This window comes from Hemiscyllium ocellatum, chromosome 25, assembly GCF_020745735.1.
Source record: "Hemiscyllium ocellatum isolate sHemOce1 chromosome 25, sHemOce1.pat.X.cur, whole genome shotgun sequence".
Classification (NCBI taxonomy): Eukaryota; Metazoa; Chordata; class Chondrichthyes; order Orectolobiformes; family Hemiscylliidae; genus Hemiscyllium; species Hemiscyllium ocellatum.
Window position 1 is genome coordinate 31,033,201 of NC_083425.1, and position 22,659 is coordinate 31,055,859.

Genomic DNA, 22,659 nt, shown 5'->3' on the forward strand with positions numbered 1-22,659 from the left:
TCCTTCCCACCTCTCTGTTCTGCCCAACGCTCCAATCTATCACTATCACCCCTGACACCTGCAGCTACCCAGCTATCTTACTCCCAGCCCCATCCTCACCCTCCTATTCATCTCTCAGCCTCCTTCCCCCACTCCACTTCCAACCCCCACATTCCTGATCAGGGCTTGTGCCTGAAACATCGATTTTCCTGCTCCTCAGACACTATCTGACCTGCTGTGCTTTTCTAGTGCCACACCTTTTGACTCTGATCTCCAGCATCTGCAGTCCTCACTTTCTCCTCATCCTTGTATGTGTAAAGATCAATTATATAGATTTAGCTACATACTGTCACATTTGTATGACAAGTGATGCAAATCCATTGAGTTGCATATGGTATGTTTTTGTTGAATCAACGACATAAAATCAAAACAATCTTTTTACTTGAATCATCATTTACTTTTCATTCACATTTAATTTACACTGGTTTTGATTTATATTAATGTAACAACTATGAAAAGTAGCATCTTGATGGTTTTTTTTTAATTTGAGGGTTGTTCAGTAAATATGGTTATTTGGATTATGATTTCCACATGGGGGGACATAACAAATGGTAGAGTTAGGGTCTCCTTTTTGTAGCTGACTGCTTGTTTAACACTGCAGGTGTCAGAGGAATGTTAGTTGGAGCGCAGCATCAAAACCACGTTACATACTGATGCAAGACAAAATTTACTTAGCATTTATATTTCTGACAATCATGCCCAGCACCTCTGCAAAAAGCTTTTCAAGATAGCACCTAGCACAGCTTACATGAGAAGTAATAATGCAGATCATTAGATGTAGGAAAAATCATTGGAAATATAGGGCAGTCAGTGTAACTGCAATAGAAACAGAAATGTCTGCAGAAGCTGTGCAGGAAAGAAAGTTAGCATTTGAGATGTGGTGACTCCCCACACCCTCACGGCACCTTCTCACACTACCATAAAAGGCGTAACACCTGCTCATTTATTTCCTCCCTCCTCACCATCCACGGCCCCAGACATAACTTTCAGGTGAAGCAACAATTTACCTGCACATCACTCAATCTAGCTGACTATATTTGCTGCTCACAATGTAGTCTTCTCTACACTTGGGAGATGATTTGGGGAATGCAAAAATGACCCCAAACTTCCAGTTGACTTCTATTTCCACATGTTTGTGTTCCCCGGTTAATGTCCCTTCTCAGACCTCTTGCAGTGCTCCAATGAGGCTCAGTGCAAGTTGGAAACACAGTATCTCATTTTCCACTGGGGATCCTGCAACCTTCTGGACTCAATATTAAATGTAATAGTTTTAGAGCCTGACAAATTGCTTCTATGTCCTTTACTCATCCTGACACCCCTGTCTGTGTCATCTCATGGGCTGCTTTCATCACTGCCAACTCATTTTCATCCACTAACAGACTGCATTAGCAGCTCCCTGGCTCACCATAATCTATCCCTGAATCTGTCCAGCCACTGGTTCCTCTCTCTGGGCTCCATCTCCTCCTATTGTTTATTCCTTTGCTATTCCAGCATACCCTCTCCCCTGTCTTTAACAAGCATATCACTTTTCCTAGTTACAATCAGTTTTGAAAGTGGACCCAAAATATTGACTCTGCCTTCTTTTTGCAGAATGGTGCCAGACCTGTTCAGTTTCTCTGGAATTTCTGTTTTATTTTAGATTTCCAGCATCCACAGTTCTTTGCTTTTTGGTTTCCTTGCTGATGATATGTTGTGAGGATGAACTTTTATAATCACCAACTCAGTATTCCCCTCCTTCACCCCAAGATGACATCTCAATCCATGTTTTTTCTGTGGGTTGGTTCCAACCAACAAAGTTATTACCGGGTAAGGAACAGACATGCTGTACATGCAACAAAAGCCAAATGTAGTGCCGACAGCTACTCTGATCATTCTACTGTCATTTCAAAGCAAAACATCAAGATCCATTTGTAGATGACATGAAAAGAAGTGTGTCAGGGTCAATAGGCAATCTATGTTTCCCTTAGAGAGGTTTCTTTCAGAGTTGTCCGCAGTGTACAATAAAAATGAATATTTACTGAATTGAGAATTTCAGGGTAACCTTCAAGGATAAAACATAGAGCACTGTTGTCGAGGCCCTTGGTCCTTAGTTTAAATAAAAACAATGTGGGGTAATCCAGAAATTTCTGGGAAGGGAAACATTGCCTCTACATGGTTTACCTCCATGACAGGTCAGCACTATCCATGAATGATGCCTCCCAAAACATCCACAGGACTCTGCAATTGGTTCTCAGAGACATGCAAAGATGTTTAGCGAAACAATAAAGTGACTAAACTTCAATTAAATTCAGAAGACAAAATATTGGAAGAGATTCTACAATGCTTTGAAATCTCTCTAGACTTCAGTCTGTTGATTGATCACCAATTCTCAGTGATAACATGCTAACACGTCAACACTGCTCAGAGTAAACACTAATTACTAGACACACTGGCAGAATACTTCAATATCTTCAATTGATCTTCATACATTAATGAGAAAGAATCAACAGGCTGGCACAGGTTGCCATCACACCACTCTCTTAATGACTTTCTCACCCTGTTAGATATGACAAATACAATCAAATACTTGCCTGGCAATAATGTTGAGGTCAATAAAACTGGTGAGCAAAGCTTAGTCAAGACATTCACTAAACTATTTCAATCTATTTAGGTGCAAGGAGTCATCCCAACGTCACTGCTGCACCCATTATCCATCTGCATAAGTGGAAAAGAACTCTCGTCATGAGACAATAAGAGGAATTACACTCCATCACCAGTGATATTCTTGCCAAAATCCTTCCAATATGTTTGCTGCAACAACTGGCCCAGAATCTGTTGCTAGACAGTCAGTTTCAGAAAAAACAAACTAAAACCACTAATCTGGTGTTTGCAGTTTCCCAGTTCCAGGGGAAATGCCAAGAACAGAACATGAATCTCTACAACAGGCTTATTAACCTGATTGAGGGCTTTGCCACGGTCAGCTATCATGATCTTGGTAGTGGAAATAAGGTAATGGAGAAATTCAGCTGCCTTGAGGAATTCACCATAAAGGTTTTGACAGTTCCTTGAAGGCACACCAATACATATCTTGGATAATGAAGAGTCTTCTGATACATTCCTAATCAGTAATGGAGTTAGGAAGTGTTAACACTCTTCAGCTTGGTTTTCCCCACAATGCTCTATGGTGCCTTGCAAGATGGTGATCCTGGAGTCAATGTCAGATATCACTTGGAAACATTAAAAATTTTCACTTGGAGACAACTCCATAGCAAAATTAAGTTCTCAAGGACTTGGGTCATGAGTGCCTGTTTTCCCATGACTGTGCACTAACTGCTGTCTGACAGTTGGACATTCAATGTGGTGTGGAGCTGTTCTCCAGTCTGTGTGACACCTTTAGCTTTAGGATCAGCACATGTACCAGCCTGCTCCAGGAAATCTGCATCTCAAGCCCAAGTTTTCAGTCAATGACAAGAACCTATTAATGGGTTCACTGACTTCAGCAGCATACTGTCTTGAGCTGTCTATATTAACAACAAGACACATACAAGGACTGCCAATTGTCAAAGCAAGTGTAGCATTCAGAAGAATTTGAGAGTATTATCCACCCTGCTTTCCAGATGTGTACCAGTGTCATGCCAAGAATCACAGCTGTTTTCATTTGAGGTCCCTTCACAAGCTGCTGAAGATTGGATAGCAGGATAAAATACCAACTGAGGCTCTCACCCAAGCTGGTCTATATGAGATTAGATTAGATTACTTACAGTGTGGAAATAGGCCCTTCAGCCCAACAAGTCCACACCAACCCGCCGAAGAGCAACCCACCCAGACCCCTACATTTACCCCTTACCTAACACTACGGGCAATTTAGCATGGCCAATTCACCTGACCCGCACATCTTTGGACTATGGGAGGAAACCGGAGCACCCGCAGGAAACCCACGCAGACATGGGGAGAACGTGCAAACTCCACACAGTCAGTCGCCTGAGGCGGGAATTGAACCCGGGTCTCTGGCGCTGTGAGGCAGCAGTGCTAACCACTGTGCCACCGTGCCACCCATGCTAAACAACAATACCATATTAAGATAAACACAAGTGTGTTGGATTGGTAATGTGGCCTGACAACACTTGCATGCCAAAGTAATTTTTCCTCAAAGCCCTAGCATATGGTTTCATGATGTTCAATGGAAGTGCTTCAAGGACATTGATGGACATAGGATGTTTGGAATTGACTTTATGTCCTGGGAGAAAGTTGCCCAGCATCACTGCTCCTAGCTTACCCAAAGTGGTGTGGCTTTCTATGAAAATTACTGCACATCAGAGGGAGAAAATGTGGGGAGGGAAAATGCTGAACCAGATATTCATCCAAAATTCAATTGCCTGTAGTATCCTATCACATTTGTAGCAGAACCTTCTGGGTACTGATCAGCCTAAGCATAAAAACATAGACAACGGAGGCAGGAGTAGGCTATTTAGCTAGTCGAATCAGTTCCACCATTCAGTATGATCATGGCTGGTCATCCAGCTCAGTACCCAGTTCTCCCTTTCTCCTCATACTCTTTGGTCTACTTAGCCCGAAGAACCGTATCCAACTTCTTCTTGAAAATCTTCAATGTTTTGGCCTGTACTGTTTTCTATTGCAGAGAATTCCATGGGTTCACCACTATGTAGGTGAAGAAAGCTTTCCTCTTCTCAGTCCTAAATAGCCTACACCGTATCCTTAGTTAAAAATCACACAACACCAGGCTATAGTCCAACAGGTTTATTTGGAACCACTAGCTTTCAAAGCGCTGCACCTTCATCAAATGGTTGTCACCTAATGACACCCTCCCGACATTTTCTCTCTCGAATGTGCAGTCGTTTTCATAGGAAGCCATACCACTTTGGTTAAGTCAGGAGCAGTGACGCTGGGCAACTTTCTGCCAGGACTTAAAGTCAATCCCATGCATCCTAAGTGAAGACATCAATGTCTTAGAAACATTTTCATTTACTATCATCAGGTGGTGAAGAAGCAGTGCTTTGAAAGCTAGTGATTCTAAATAAACCTGTTGGGACTATAATTTGGTGTTGTGTGATTTTTAACTTTGTCCAAAACAGTCTAACACCAGCAGCTCCAAATCATGACTATCTCCTTAGACTATGATCTCTGGTTCTGAACTCCCTGGTCATCAGGAACATCCTTACTTCGCACACATCTGTGTATCCATTTGAACCCTACCAAACACCCTGGATTTTGAACATGCTGATCTTCACTTGCAAGGACAAAATGAGGGAGCTTAGAAGTTTGCATATACACCACTGATATTTAATACACAAATGGCACATGTAGCACAAGAAAATAAGCATTATACAGCTACTTTTGTTCCTTAATGTCCAGAAAAGGTATTTTCATTTTGGTACCAAAGGCAATATTTGGCATGGAATAATATCTCACGAAGAGAAGAATGGGTATTGGCAAAAATGGATACTTGTGAACAATATGATGATAGGTTGTGACCAGAATCATTAACTCTGCTACACTATCCACACATGTTGCCCAACCTTCAGTGTACTTCCAACATTTCCTGCTCTTTTATCAATATTTACTGTGTTTTAATTACCTATATGTACAACAAATTAAACAAAAATATCTCATAAGCTGTAAAGTCCCAAAATAATTTCACTACCCCACAGTTTCCCTATTTAATCTTAATCAGATTCTTGTTTTAAAAATGGAATTCTGCTTCTCGCTGCTTCATTACAGCACAATCTGTGAAACAATCAGTAAAGAATTCATCTTCCCAGCATGATTAAAAATCTGAAATCAGGCAATTAAAGAAGCTTGTTACAATCACCAGCTGGTCATGTGGGTTCTATGTATCCAAGTAGCGTCATGACTGTTGAGAATATGCAGAAAGATGTTAGAGACCCTTGGGATCCGGGATACTATGGACAACATGGAGCTCGAGCACCAGCACCACTTGCCAATAAAAGAGTGCAAATGGTTCAATGACACATTAAAGGAGGAAATTCAGAAATAAATTATTTTTCCAGATAAAATTTTCATTAGCTCACATTAGCTCCCCTCATTGGACAATATTTCCTGTGCAGCAATTGAAATTTCATATTCTTTCTGGTCAAATGGTAATTATTTACCATTTAAAGTTCACCATTGACATCCAAGCGGGGTCTATTTTCATTTCTAATTGACAATTGCAATTAAGGTTTCCAGGCAAGTAAATTGAAAAGTTTATTTAACACAAAATTAATTCAAAGAATACAAACATTAGTTTGTGAATGCAAAAGCCAGAGCAATTTGATTTATTAGGAACTCAATTTGTCAGTACATTCCCACCAGGTATGTTCAGTGCAGATCTAATCTCCCCCTACAAGTAAAACTCATAAAATACTTTGTTCTTATAAACATCTAGTTAGCCATCAAGATTAGTTCAAGGATCTTTACAATTTTGTGTATTGATCCCTGCGATGGCTTAACTGAAATAAAATTAAGTTAATGCTTGGAATTTCAGTTTAGTCTTTGCAATAATTCCTTCATCCTGTCAACGTTTATCCAAATAAAAAAGATCCGGATCTAGATTTTCTAATTAATACTAATGCAATTGTTTCATGAAGCCACATAATTTGAGACAATGCATTTGCTAATTATATTTAGTTGGCAGTTAGTTGATTAGTTGATGCAATTTTAATATTTCTCCAGTTCAAACAACGCTGTTAGCAGCCTCTTTCAAGCAGACATCATTAGTAATGATGTTTCCTGCTATGCTTTTTTGGGATGTCTTTATGAAATTTCAATTAAGCCATTGATATATCTAATGGACTACTTTTCCTCACGATAAGGCTGTTAAAATATATGCCTTTCTTAAACGTCTGAAACATTGCATGCAGAGATCGAAGATAGGACAATTAGAATAACAGATTAGAACAAGCTAAAATACTGCCGTGAAGAAAAATTAGAAAGAAAGCAGTCTTCTTTTTATATTATTGCACTTTTTTTAAGCAATTATTTAATCACTTGAAACTTATGAAAGTGTCATATTTACATACATTTACATTGTAAAAACAAATTGCAAGATGAGAACTGCAACTCAAGCTGGTCCAAAATGATAGCAAACGCAGAGTTTTCATTGAGTACAATCACCAATCCAGATACAGATTATGTCCTAACTTGAGCCTATTTTCAGGAGAGTATTTATCCTCACATTTTTGCTTAAACTCTCTTGCATACATAAAACCAAAATCAACCATGAGTCAATGCAGCATTTTAAAAAGTTATTTTTAAAAAAAACAAAAACGTTCTTGATACATTTTCCTCAATATATTTAAGAGCAACAACTTGGTACAGTCTGACAAAAAACAAAACTAGATTTATGAAAAGAAATAAACATGCTAACTACTGAGACAATGTATTGGTATCCAGATGTTAAATTACAGAAAATAACTTAAAAAAAACAAACTTTTCATGGGGAAATACAGTAAATTTTTAAAATGTGTCAAACCTTTTGATGCATGCCCTTTTTGTAACTGTACCAAAAATAGCATTCCCACAGACTAACAAACAAACACAAGTAACAGAGATTTCAAATAGTGAGTAATTCTACTTGGAGGGAATGGCTAGTTTTGTAAATAGGACCTGCTCCTTGCATGATGATTTCAAATGCAAATTATTGTGAAAACTTGATGTACAGAATGTGCTTTATATTCCAAAACCATGTGCATGGATTCACCTGCTCTTGGGTGAACTACTGCAAAATAGAATGTAGTGCAACTAAATGAGAACTCTAGTTCAAGAATTTTGAAGATATAATAAAACTGCAAGACCATGCAGATCCTTAATCATCTTCAAAAACAAAAATGCAGGTTTACACTTCCACCATCATGGGGATTAGATCCAGCACTGGGGCAGTCCCGCTTTTTAGGAAGGAGTGGCTTGGTGCTGGCTCAGGGCATGGAGAAGCCTGTGAGCTGAAGGAGGGACTGAAAGTTGGTATTGCAAGAAGTGTCTGAGGAAAGATGGTTTGGTTTGGTACAGAAATAGGGGCTTTATTGGAGGAATTCAGTGCTTTGGTGTGCTTTTTATTGAAGGGATTGCATGTTGAGGTATGGTTGGCGTTCTCTTCAAGCAATCCACCATCCACCAACCCTGAAAATGACTAGACTCCAAATGGCCTTCATCTTTCATTTGAATATTAACCACAATGTTGAGAGGGGGTTTGGATGCTAATTACGTCCTCACCTTTTAAAATGATGGCTATGCTACATAGCAAAGAAGAAAGGGGAGATGTTTCAGTTTGAAAGTTGGAATGGTCTCAAATCATTTGCCAAGTCTTGCTTCTAAGGGGTGTGCATACCAATGCATGTGTGTTGGAGCAATTATTTTTAATCAAGCCTTGAATTCAGCAGGAAGTCCTCTAGCACCTGTCACACAATTCTCTGTGGAATCTTCCAAATTAAAAGTACAAAGACATGTAGGATCACACCAACAACCAGGGTAAAACAAAATCAACAACTAATTTGGAAACAAATTGCTGATTCCTTTAACTAGTTTTGATCATTGTTGCAGATGAGTGCCTGATGAGCTGTGCAAAGAGAGGGTGTTAGATGGTGTGTTGAGCTCCAAAATTGTACCACTAGCATCAAATCAGGAGATTCATAGTCTAATCTGACCATAACGAGAGCTTTGTGAAAATTATCAACCTGAAATTTTCACTGTTTCTTTTTCCAGAGATGCTATATGACCTCATGAACATGTCTAGTGTTTTGTTTGCATTTAGAATTCCTGCATTCCTAGTATTTTGCTTTTGGGCTTTTCAGTTTATTTTAAAGTCAGTTATCTTTCTAGAAGGATGTTGGATAGGCTGGGGCTGTTTTCCCTGGAGCATTGGAGGCTGAGGGGTGACCTTATAGGGGTTTATAAAATCATGAAGGGCATGGATAGGATAAATAGACAAAGTCTTTTTTCCTTGGGGTAGGGGAGTCCAGAACTAGAGGGCATAAATTTAGGGTGAGAGGAGAAAGATATAAAAGAGACCTTAGGGGCAACCTTTTGATGCAGAGAGTGGTATGTGTATAGAATGAGCTGCCAGAGGAAGTGGTAGAGGCTAGTACAGTTGCAACATTTAAAAGGCATCTGGATGGGTATATGAATAGAAAGGGTTTGGAGGGATATGGGCCAGGTTCTGGCAGGTCGGACTAGGAGAAAGTGAGGACTGCAGATGCTGGAGATCAGAGCTGAAAAATGTGTTGCTGGAAAAGCGCAGCAGGTCAGGCAGCATCCAAGGAACAGGAGAATTGACGTTTTGGGCATAAGCCCTTCTTCAGGAATGAGGAAGGTGTGTCAAGCAGGCTAAGATAAAAGGTAGGGAGGGGAGATTTGGAGGAGGGGCGTTGAGAATGACATAGGTGGAAGAAGGTTAAGGTGAGGGTGATAGGCCGGAGAGGGGGTGGGGATGGAGATGTCGGGAAGAAGATTGCAGGTCAAGAAGGCGGTGCTGAGTCCGACGGTTGGAACTGAGATAAGGTAGGGGGAGGGGAAATGAGGAAGCTGGAGAAATCTGCATTCATCCCTTGTGGTTGGAGGGTTCCTAGACGGAAGATGAGGTGCTCTTCCTCCAGGCGTTGTGTTACCATGGTCTGGCGATGGAGGAGGTCAAGGACCAGCATGTCCTTGGTGGAGTGGGAGGGGGAGTTAAAGTGTTCAGCCACGGGGCAGTTGGGTTGGTTGGTCCGGGTGTCCCAGAGGTATTCTCTGAAATGTTCTGCAAGTAGGCGGCCTGTCTCCCCAATGTAGAGGAGGCCACATCGGGTGCAGCGGATGCAGTAAATGATGTGTATGGAGGTGGAGGTGAATTTGTGACGGATATGGAAGGGTCCTTTGGGGCCTTGGAGGGAAGTGAGGGGGGAGGTGTGGGCGCAAGTTTTGCATTTCTTGTAGTTGCAGGGGAAGGTGCCGAGAGTGGAGGTTGGGTTGGTGGGGGGTGTGGACTTGACGAGGGAGTCGCGGAGGGAGTGGTCTTTCCGGAACGCTGATAGGGGAGGAGAGGGAAATATATCCTTGGTGGTGGGGTCTGTTTGGAGGTGGGACTAGATTGGGTTGGGATATCTGGTTGGCATGGACAGGTTGGATTGCAGGGTTTGTTTCCATGCTGTACATCTTTTGACTCTATAAATGCTGTATGATTTGAATTGGTTGTTAGAGCAAAGTGGATGACAGTAAATCACCAGTCTATGTTGTAAGTTTATAAAGAAAAGTCAGGTAAATGATAAAATGGCCTGTCCACTGTCTATAGTCCATTTTGAGCTAAAATCAGGCATGAGATCATACTTCTTTTAGTGATCATGAGTGACATGTTGTCAAATAAGCTTGGAATTGGGTGTATTTGATTTTTAAAGATAATGCAGTGCAGTTGATTTTAAAAATGTTTCAGCATTGATTCTAAATCTAATTAGGAGCTATGGAGGTAAAAATTCCAAGTATACATCCATTGAAGCCTCAAGTGTACATCTGCCTGTTTTATGTAAGACCTGAGACAGTTGTTGAAACAAGGGACACTGAATCAAATGAAAGTTATTCAGAAATATAGATGGAAATCAAGTAAAAATCAGATCTGCACCTCACATATGAATTGAAATTCAATCAACTTTCTCAACCTTAAGTTAGTTTGTGAAGCAAGGACATGCAGTCATCTTCATCTATTACTTGAACTCTAATAATCTGATTAGGTTTTATCTGTCCTTTGGTTTTCATATGCGATGTGCCTTCTTTGGTCAAGCATCTCTGTCAGTATGATATGGTCTGAGTGCTATCCTGTTAGCTCATGTAATCTATACCACAAAGACTGAGTTCTTGTTGAGCCAGATGACTTGAAGTTTATTCACACTATTTACGCTACTATAAAATCACAGATTTATTCATAGTCCAAATTTTACGCTTTCTGATGTAACCGTATTTTACATATACTCAACTTGCTAGCCAAACATATTACAGTGACTCCATTTTACTAAGGGCCTAACTGAAGGTGAAGCAGGTACCATTATGATGGAACAACACACGTTGTGGTATTATAAACATACACTGCCTGTCAAGTGTCGACCAGCCAACATACTTTTCTCTCTAAGAAATAGGAAGCTTTTCTGATGACATGTACAAAGATGCATGTTGGTATATTATCTCTGGATGTTTAGATAATGGTTTGGTGGATGTACAACAACAGATCTAATCCTTACATGTTTATCAAGATTTAGCCATGTACCTTCACTGTTATGTGCTGTCTGCTATTCCAGATAGATATGTATTATTTGTCATAGATAAGATACCTTCAATATCTGAGTTGTTATGATGTGTGATGGGTGGTTGATGATATGCAGGTTGGATATGTCACCTGCTTCTTCACAGGATTTGAACCTTTTTTCATTACAACATCATCTGACTTAGGCTGAACACAATGATGTAGATTTTTTGTTCATGAACCTGTGTGTTCATATGAAAATCTCTGCTTTCTCATTGCTCAAGTTGTCCATTGATCATATTCTTGTGTCACTATCTTTCGTCAGTCCAACAATACTTGTGTTTGGATGGTGTGGTTTGTCTTCCAAACATGACAGCTGCTAGAAAGAGTCAATTGTTGACTTGAACAAAAGCAAAGATTTATTGCAGCTGTCTGAAAATCATGGAAAATCACTTTACATTTGACTATCATGCCATGGATAGAACATGGAAAAAGCTTAGTACTTATCCCTGACATTATTCCTTCATTGACTCTTCGTCATATGCAGCTCTGGAGCATTGTGTTGCACTTTGGACTGAAATGTGCAAGAAATCCAATTGCACAAGGAAACCCAACGTGCTCTTGCATCTGTCACAAAATGCTGGATACTGCTTCGGTGATTGAGGCAATCCAGATCTCATACAAAATTTGGATGTTGTTCAGAATCTGTTGATGGCTACATTAGTTACACAGTGTTGCGTGCCTGGAAATGTTGTTGGCCAACTATAATTGCTTTGAATTGCATTCTTCTTCTAGCAGTGCATCAATGGTATACTTATTACGTATGCCAAGTCTTTCTAAAAAATTTAATTGTTCAAAGACCATGACCAGTTCCATAGGCCTTTTAACTTTGGAGCTGTGGAGAAATTATGTTGTGTACCTGTGTGTTTACAACTGCTAATGAATTGGTCGATTATTTCAATCCAAGCTGTTACCAGAATGACACAAACTCAAGCCTGTGTATCCTGAGGTTTATTCAAACTTTAAATTGGTCTTCTGCAAGATTTTGTCAGGCTATTTGTGCTCATGATTACTAATACCAGAGGACTTAACTGATCTTTATCCTTTTTTTCCCTAAAGCAAAAATGGAGCTTGATTATTTGTCTCTGTCTCTCAGCTAGTTGTAAATCCAGGGAATAAAGATTGATTCCTTCTTTAATAATTGAAGTTTTGACAGAATGTCAATAAAGTTTGAATCCATGGGGATTAGTATGCTGTTTAAAATGCCAGCGTAAACATTTGCATTCCAGAATAATGCTTTTTCCTTTTATGCCCGTTTTCCTTCTCATCAATGCTCTAAATATAGCAGGCTTGATTTTGTAGATGATGTAGATAATCCACAAAAAGGAGCAGATTAATTTCTCAGGTACTTTTTCTTGGTTTTTGCATTATTTCGATAAAGTAAGACGATCCTATTGACTGATATCTGGAGACAGTTAACGTTTTATTATTCAGATAGGATTTTTCATTCAGTTTTTTTAATAATTTGATCTAAGATTGCTTTGTTAAATTTAAGTTGTCCTTCAGTGCTTCATAAATCGGACCAGCTCCCTCGTATTTCAGAAAGAAAATGCCCACAAATGTTTTTTTTCCATTGAGGTTACTGTGCTTCAGTATCAGTTGTTTTACTTTAGTCCTGGCTGTAGTTGTAATTTCTGTTATGAATTCATTTAGATGATGAGGAATGACTGTCAGGAAAAAAAGCCCTTCAAACTGCCAAAGATGCTATAACCTTTTAGTACCAACTAGTTGCTATGAAATAGCTGTCATCATGAGCCTTTATTGACCTTTGGTGCCATCATGACTTGGTTTATTGGGTCAAACGTGAGTGCCAGGATTGTATAATTTCCGCCACCCTATGTCTTAGCTAATGCAATCATATACCACAAAGCTTGGATATTTGTTGAGACTCATTTCTTGAAGTTTATTGACAACACTATCGACATTACAATCATACCACAGACTTGAACTTGGGTTCGACTCTTACTGATTTAACTTATAATTATTTGTATAATACACATATATAAAACCAACTGATGAAACACACTACATTGACTCAGTTGTACACGTATCTTTACACCAGAAAGATTCATGTCATGGTGTCAGCTAACTGGCCTTAAAGTCACACTGCCTGTCTAATCTGGAATCTATGCAGTTAACCAACAACATTGACCAGAATAAAATATGGAGTCTGTTAAAATGTACCTTTCTCATAGAAGGAAACTTCTCTTCTTGCAGCAAGGCTTGTTTGCAGAAGCTGTTCAACTCTACTTGTTAAATGGGAAACATTTTGTGCAATTGCTTGAATCTTCTCCATGAGTCCTGCCGGTTGGAAACTGAGAAAGAAAGAAAGTCAGTTTTCAGCTATTTGATGTATTTGCCAAAACGCATAGACAATGTGATTGTAATGATTAAAATGGGAGCAGTATTAACCACTTCAGAACCTTTAAAATTCAGCAGCGAAATGCAAACTTTACATTTAAGCTAAATGTCTAGATTATTGATAAACTTATATCACATCCAGAAGGATATCAAACAGTGAATAAATTGATGCTATTAGGTTGTCAGGGTAACAGTCATGTATCTTATACCAGCTTGTTGCTCAAGGATTCTTCATAAGACAACACCATTCACCCTATGCCCCCAAACCACTCATTCATTCCTTCTGCATTCCAAAGCAGGAATGCGTAGATGAGTGCTTAAATTTAAGAAATTTAACTTGCCTGTTCTGGTCTTGTCAAATACCTAACAGTAGGTCCATTTGCAGGTCAGAGCCTCATGAATGAGTACAGTTAGGGGCCTGATAGTGCAACTTCAATGTTGACGCAATTTTAGCTGATGGCCCTGCAGTCCAACAATCCTTCTGAATAAAGCTTGGTGGCATTATGTTTACAGGCTAACAAACAGAACGAGCAAACAAATCTGAAGTATCAATCACAAACAGTTTTAAATAATTCATTCATGGGATCTGGATAATACTGATTAAGCATTTATTGCACATCCCTGATTACCCTGGAGAGTGGTGAGCTATCTTTTTGAACTTTTGCCATTCTTGGGGTGTAAGGATACCCAAGTTGAGGTTACAAATGGTTTCTTACAACATACTGACACATTAAGTTATTTCAGAATGTAGTTAAGACTTAACCGTATTACTATGGGTCTGGAGTCTCTTACCGGACAGACCAGGTAAGGAAAAGAAATCTGCTTTCTTAAAGGCTTATTTTGATAAACAGCAATAAAGTGTTTGCCTTTAGATGAGCTTTTAATTCCAGATTTTGTGAATTCAAATATCATCATTTGCCACAATGGGTTTCAAATCCATGCAAACCAAAGTATTAGCCTGGTGTTCTGGATTATCTGTCTAATGATCAGTTGTGCCACTGCCTCCCATATACAGCATTGTGAGTGATGCACTTCCAAGACATTTAGGAACATCCTATTTACTCCTTACTGTTTTCTGCCCTAAAACTCTTCAGCATATACCTTCACTGATAGAACATACGCTACTCATAAAGGATGATAATTCTTACGGTGGTTGGAATATGACCAACAGAGCAGTGATCAAGCTAGAGGCTATTAAGGTGGACAAATCCCCAGGACCGGATGGGATTTATCCAGAGAGAGGAAATAGCTGGGGCCCTGACAAATATCGTTGTGGCATCCTTAAATACAGGTGAGCTGCTGGAGGACTGGAAGGTTGTTCATTTGGTCCCCCTGTACAAGAAGAGCAACTATAGACCAGTGAGCCTGACATCGGTGGTGGGGCAGTTGCTGGAGAGGGTACTGATGGATAGGATCTATTTATATTTAAAAAAGAATGGGCTTTTCAGTGATAGGCAACATGGTTTTGTGCAGGGAGATCGTGCCTTACCATCTTAATAGAGTTCTTCGAGGAAGTGACCAAGTTGATAGATGAAGGAAGGGCTGTTGATGTCATATATATGGACTTTAGGAAGGCGTTTGATGAGGTTCCCTATTGTAGACTAATGGAGAAAGTGAAGTCACATGGTGTGCAGGGTGTTCTAGCTCGGTGGATAAAGAAGTGGCTGAGCACTGGAGACAGAGAGTAGTAATTAAAACGAGTTTCTTGAAATAGGGAAAGGTGACCAGTGGTGTTCCACAGGGGTCAGTGTTGGGGCCACTGTTGTTTATGATATAATAAATGATCTGGAAGAAGCACTGTTGGTAAGATCAGCAAGTTTGCAGATAATATGCAGATTGTGGTGTGGCAGATAGATCCTATCCGGTTCTGGGGACTATCAAAGAATACAAGAGGATATAGATAGACTGGAGAGTTGGGCGAAAAAGTGGCAGATAGATTTCAATCCAGACAAATGTGAGGTGATGCATTTAGGCAAGGCTAATTCTACAGTGAATTATATAATGAACGGAAGAGCCTTGGGAAAAGTTGATGGGCAAAGAGATCTGGGAGTGCAGGTCCATTGTACCCTGAAGGTTGCTGCACAGGTGGATAGAGTGGTCAAGAAGTCATATAATATGCTTGCCTTCATTGGACGGGGTATTGAGTACAAGAGTTGGCAAGTCATGTTAAAATTGTACAAGACATTGGTTCAGCTGCATTTAGAATACTGTGTACAGTTCTGGTCACCACATTAGCAAAAGGATGTGGACACTTTAGAGAGGGTGCAGAGAAGGTTTACGAAGATGTTGCTTGGTATGGAAGGTGCTAGCTATGAAGAGAGGTTGAGTAGGTTAGGTTTGTTTTCATTAGGAAAAAGGAGATTGGGGGGACCTGATTGAGGTTTACAAAATCATGAAGGGTATAGACAGGGTGGTTAGAGGCAAGCTTGTTCCGAGAGTGAAGAATTCAATAACAAGAGGTCATGCTTTTGAGGTAAGAGGTGGAAAGTTTAAGGGGGATACATGTGGTAAGTACTTCACAAGAGGGTGGTGAGCATCTGAAACACATTGCCAACAGAGGTGGTATAGGCAGGTAAGGTAGATTCATTTAAGATGTGCCTGGACAGATACATGAGTAGGTGGGGAGCAGAGCGATACAGATGCTTAGGAATTAGGCGACAGGTTTAGACAGTAGATTTGGATCAGCTCGGGCTTGGAGGGCCGAAGGGCCTGTTCCTAGGCTGTAAATTTACTTTGTACTTTGTTCTTTGGTCTAAGCAACAGTTGGGTCTAAAGGATTATAGGTGACAGCAGTGTGCTTTCCAACACATTAATAAAATATGCCATTTTACCTTCTGTTTGCATCAACTCATGCCAACTTGGGCAGTTTAAAATTTAGTTAATTTTGAGATTGGAAAATGTCATTTTGTTTCTGTTCACTAGGGATTAAAATGTTGTATAATACTTGCAAATTCCTTCTGTTCCTGGAATTATTATTGTATGTAGGCAAGTGTGGTGCCGGAAAAGCACAGCTGATCAGGCAGCATCCAAGGAGCAGGAGAAGTTCATGGTTGAAACATCTACTTTCTTACTCCTCAGATGCTGCCTGACTGGCTGTGCTTTTCCAGAACCATACTTTGACTCTTATTTCCAGCAGCTGCAGTCCTCAGTTTCTCTTAATTGTTGTTTGTGTCCATTGTATCAAGGAATGGTGACCTCAGCAACATCAAAATATTCATGGTCAGAGAATGATATCTTCATGCAACTCAATTCCATTGAACAAGGTTCACAAAGAAGTTCCCCCTGTATCACTTTGATTGACACTTCTGTGTTGCATAGCGCTGGAGGAGCTGTTACATTTGAAGATTGTTCTCATCTCCCCACTCAGCATAAGGTTGCAGCTCTCACAGATCCCCATTGACAATCCTGTAGTCTTAGTGTGTGTTCCAGACGTTTGGAACAGAGTTTCGAAGGATCAAGTGGCTGGCTGTCTCTGACCAGTATTGACATGAAGTCCTGGATGTGAGCAGCATGGAAAGCTGATATAGAGATGCTATGCTCTGGCCCTAGGTGGTTCCAATAGCAGGTATTGCATTGCAGAGAGATTGGACAGCATGGCATGCCATTCTGACTTGTATATCTACACAAAGTATAGTGTCCCTGACCCTCTCTCATGGACAGAGCATTCCATGGAAGATGAGTGACTGTGGCTGTCCTGCATGTTTGCAGTATTATGAGGGTATCCTTGGCTGGAAGCTCTACAGTGGACAGCTTCACATCAGTTCAAGGCTGATGCTGGTCCTGAGTTTGCATTCCTCATCCATTCCTGTAGCAGCCCTTAGTGCAGTGGCCAGAGGGATGACCATGGCTTTTGTGTCTGGATCCAGTGGAGATGGTTCAAATGAACCAATGTGGTCAAAATCCGAAATTTTGGTTTCTTCTGTGTGGATCTCTGACAACTGTGTGTCACAGCAACTTCTAAAACTAAAAAATGGCTGGCAATTGATAACTTGGAAAGGGAAGGTGGTGTATGGTTAGCTACTTCCATTGTTGCTAGGCTGCCAGGCAGGCCCAGTAAAATGACAGAGTTTGCCTATGCAAAACAGATACACAGCTTATATATAAAAATCAACATCCTATGATCAGTTGTAGAATGATGTTTACAAGTTACTTGTGAACTGGGTGGAGTATATTTCACACATGCTCCAAGAATTCATTAAGGGACAACATATAGTCACTCCTTTGTAGGGCTAGGAGGACTAGAACACAACCTTTGATTCCAGAAACAAAAAGTACTGAAGCCTAACCCTGTGTATCGTGGTTTACCACCTATTCCATTCCTTGCTCATGCTTGGAGTAACTAAATTCCCTGCTGCTTAGTATAGGAAATTACCATCTAGAGACTGGCCACTTTCCTGGCTTATGTTGTTCAGATCTGGACCTGAAATTCCTTAAACTGCCTGATGCTTTCTTCCAACAGTCAGCGTGTCTGCTCCACCAAAAACCCGGAGACCCAGGTTCAAATCCCATCTGGTCCAGATGTGTGAAATAACACCTCTGGACAGGTTAATTAGAACATCCTCTGATTTGCCTGGCTTCCACAGACCCTCATTCTTCCCTTTACAGTAAGAAAGAAGTGTGGTAGGAACTGCTGACATTTCGCCTGACAAATCCTTTAATTTGGTTTACAGATAAACATGGTTAAATGCCACATTATATCTTCTGGCTGTGATCTGTTTCAGCTTTATTGGCTGTGTCACAGAACATGCTGTACCTAACCGCTACACAGTTAGATGAATTACCCCACATTAACTGAATGCTTAAGGGCTAAACTGTTACCACTGACTAAAACGCAATGTCCTACCAAGGACTCGTTAGAATATAAACAGACAATAAATCTGCTAATGCTTGCTCCACACAGTTCTGTCAAGTTTATTGCTCCTATTGACATTTTGTGTCATGGGCACGGAAATTAAACATTCCTGATGATTACCATTTAACAGGTATCTGTAAGTTACATGCTGAACGGGACAACTTTAAATGAGACCTCTATAAATGCTATTATAAAATTATCATTTTTAATTCCTTTTTCAGCAGTTTTGTGTTAGTATTATGAGAGTATAAATATTGACCTCTTTGGGTTTAATTATAATAGCAGTCAGAACTAAGCTGTCTGCCTTAACTCCAAATTGATTCATTATTCCAGCCCCTCCCCCTTAGCCATATAAACTCAGAAGAGTTAATTTATAATATTGTTTTCCTAGCAGCATCATTTCTGTCTAGCAATTTTATTACAGCTGAGTTACACTTGCATCAGGACAGTAGATGTGCCTTTGGCAAGACATTTATCAAGAAGGCTCATTTGCAAGATTTGTGAGTTCATGAAAAAAATGTGCAGAATTATGAAATATAGTCTCCAAAGCACTGGTTAAAACTGGAGTAACTCCCATATGATAAAAATGCATTTTTTTTTGTCATAATCTAATGATTTGAATTGGGAATGCAATCTCTAAAATAGAGGTTAAAGCTTCTGAGTTTGTGGCAATAAAACAGAATTCTGCTTATTTAACAGTAAAACAGTAAGTTGTTCATTTGTAACTTGATCATATGACTTGTGTAACTGTGCACATGTATGTTGTTAAATTGGTAACATAAAAACAATTAATTAGAAGAGTTTGAGTTGAGGCAGAAGAAGGAATGTATATATGAGACTTTGGTGTCATGTTGAGTCTGTACTATAGTTTAATTGCTGGCACTCCTGCCTAAGAGTCTGAAAGTTCATTCCCACTGCAAGGGGTTGAGTACAAATTCCAGGCACACACTCCAGCGCAGTACTGAAGTGTCAGTACAGCGGTTTCAACTTTTGGAAACTAGAGATGCCATGACATTTCAAAGAAGAGCTCTAAACTTATTCCTTGATCAATATCAATTTCTCAATCATTAAATTAAAGATAGAGCACTTAGTCATTATCACATTGCTGTTTGTAGGAACTTGCTGCAAGTCTGGGTTTCCTACATTACTGTAGGAATGTAGGAAAGCGAAAGTGCTCCATTCGTTGCAAAGCACTTGGGATATTCTGAAGTTTTGAAGTCTGCAAGTCTTTACTGTTTCTCTTTTGTGAACAGTTTAGGTTGCATTTATATTTTATTCTGTTTTTTTAAAATGTGCATATAGTGTAACTCAGCGAAGACTAAAATATTTTACATGCCTGCATGCATTTGCAGATATAAAACCTCAGCAACAGCAGATTAATGCTTTAACATATGCTATGTTACACAAAACCAAAAGCATTAAGTTCTTAAAGAGGGCTGAACCAACTGATTGTGAATAGAAAAAAAAGTTATTCAGGGGTATTTTGATTCCTGATTGCTCCAGGCCACAGAATCCTGCCTCTAAAAAGCTATAATAAAAAAGGAAAGGTGACCTTATCTCAGTAGAGGTGAGAAGCTTTACTTGCTCAATTGGAATAAATCACAAAAGGACTTGAGCTGAAAAATATACAACCAATAAATGCACTAGGCAACCAAAGGTGAATGATTGAGATCAAATGGAAGCAAAAGATAATCTATTATCTTTCCAAAGCAAATAATTTGAATACCTGTTTAAATTGTTAAAGAAAGAACAAAATGCAAGGCAGATATTTGTAGGAAGACAGCAGGTGATCCATTGTCAATGGATCTATTATTTGATTTGACACTGCTTTTACATATTTGAATATATTCATGTATGGTTATTTGCCAGCTAGATGATAAATTATGAAAACTGGGTAAAAGGTATGAAGTCGAGAGTGTGGTGCTGGAAAAGCACAGCAGGTCAGGCAGCATCCGAGGAGCAGGAGCATCGATATTTCGGGCATAAGCCCTTCATCAGGAGCCCTTCAGCGCCACACTCTTGACTCTGATCTCCAGCATCTGCAGTCCTCACTTTCTACTAATAGTTATGAAGGACTTTTTAAATTGTTGAAATGCATACAAAGCAATGATGCATGAAATCTGCGTCAGAATGACTTCTCTGATTTTAAGATATATTGTTAAGAGCCACGGCACTGTTGATGCTGTACATCTGTGCATAACTGCATGAGTCATCCAGCACTGGATGTCAAAGCTTTCGTGTTGGGATGGGAGAAGTATCAAAAAGGTCCGTTTCAAAATAGTTAAATACCTCCAAAATCATATTAATGGAAGCTTAGGAATGTGAAGTATTGACTTGCTAGAAGCAACCATTCAACAATTCTACAAAGATGTGCATAGTTTGTTGTGGCTGATTTTAGAGATATTCATGTCAGAAAGTTAATTTTGCCTTGTAGTTAAGGACCACATTCTCCAAAATAAAAGTAAAATACTGTGCATGTTGGAAATCTAAAATTAAAACAAATCACGAGTCAAGAATCCTCAGCAACTCCCACAGCATATCTGGAAAAAGAAGCAATGTTAGATATTGAGTTGAATGTGATTGTTGTTTAGAATGCCTTCTGAGAATCAAAACTTTGTTCCCCCTTCCACCCCCTCCACAGATTTGGTCAGAGCTGTTGAATATTTAAGTTTTCTGTCTTTAAGCCACTTTCCCCAGTTTGGTTCAAACTAGAGTTTCTTCTTCCTTAACTGATACAGAAAAGTTATTTCCAATTATTCTTGGAAAGGAAGGAAGGAGTAAATGGTTAGAGTACTCTTTTAAAATGCTCCCATTAGCCTCTATGGATCCACTGAAACAAAATAATGAAGACTTGATGTTGATTATATTTATTCTGTGTTAGCCAAATACTGTAATGTGAAAGTTCAGCGTATTTTAATTAGTTTTAGCAGTTTAATGACCCGAAGGTATCCAGTATCCATATCATTTACCCATTTGACTGAATAATTGGCTTGGTAAGCCAATTATGAAGTTATCAAGCTAGCACATTGTCAATATATTAATTGAATTTAGATGTTCTTGCAGGAGGTTGATGTTAATCAGCACTGAAGTTTAGTACCACAAATGCAAGCCTTTATTTAAAGTGTCATCATTAGATTAAGAGACTCAGTTTTCAAAATGGAATTGAAAAGGCATTTCCAACATATTATTTGGTTAGAAGTGGATTTGAAAACTTAGTATTTTATTAGAAAATTTGCAAAACTACTGAAACAAATGTTAACAATTGTCCTAAAATAATTTGTAGCTGATCTAACATTTGCATTTCCATTTGCTATCTTAAAGATTATTCTTCTTTACGTATCTTGAAGTTGGTGAACAAAAACAGTAAGCATTGTTTAAAACTGCCCACAGATAAGATTGCATTCAATAGAATATTGGAATTCTTGAGAATGATACTCATTTCAAACTCTAGACATAAAAATCTCAGTGAAACCTGAAAAAACGTATAATTAAACGCACTTTTCGCTTATAAAATATTTAATCTCCATCAGGATGTATATAATGCAACAAAATTTACATATTAGGAAAAGTGAATGTTCTCTATCGAGTGAAATCTATCATCTTGATGTCATGGTATTCTGACTCGAATTACTGAAGGAGAGCTACATGAAACATTTGTATCATTTTGATGGTGAAGGAATTTGGCCATTTTTCTAATACTAAAGTCTATGCATTAATATATCCACACAGAAGTCTGGCTATCCGTCAATTTAAATTGCAAGTAAACATAAGCAATTTCAAAGCATAAATGTGAATGTTAAATTTTAAACTTCAAAGTTGATAGGAGTTCCCTTCATTGGAAAACAGCCCCTTGGTATCTAATGCATGAATCTTTTTAGAAAAATAAGGTTTATGACAATGCTAGGGGTGTTGGAGAAGTATTTGTTTTAAATTGTCTTTTTCAGGATACTTTCAAAAGATTTAGCAACTGTACTGTGGGCTGCATTGCAGCAAATCAGAAATTGGCCTGAAGCTGCAAGGGATTGGTGCAGTCTGTGACTTCGTGGTAATGAATGCTGAGACACAAGGGATCATGTGACAAGTTGGTTTATTGTTAAGTGAAAGAACAAAAGCATGTGAGTTGCTTTGATGTTTTGAGCAAAATGAT

At 39.2% G+C, this 22,659-nt stretch overlaps 1 protein-coding gene across 1 annotated transcript in view; it reads right to left on the reverse strand.

The window, feature by feature from the left end:
• Positions 1-22,659, reverse strand: part of LOC132827975 (alpha-1,6-mannosylglycoprotein 6-beta-N-acetylglucosaminyltransferase B) — an 860,566-nt gene that overhangs the window by 467,676 nt on the left and 370,231 nt on the right. Inside the window, exon 5 of the mRNA XM_060844829.1 lies at positions 13,503-13,614. Coding sequence (XP_060700812.1) covers positions 13,503-13,614 — 112 coding nt within the window. The remainder of the gene's footprint in view (positions 1-13,502; positions 13,615-22,659) is intronic.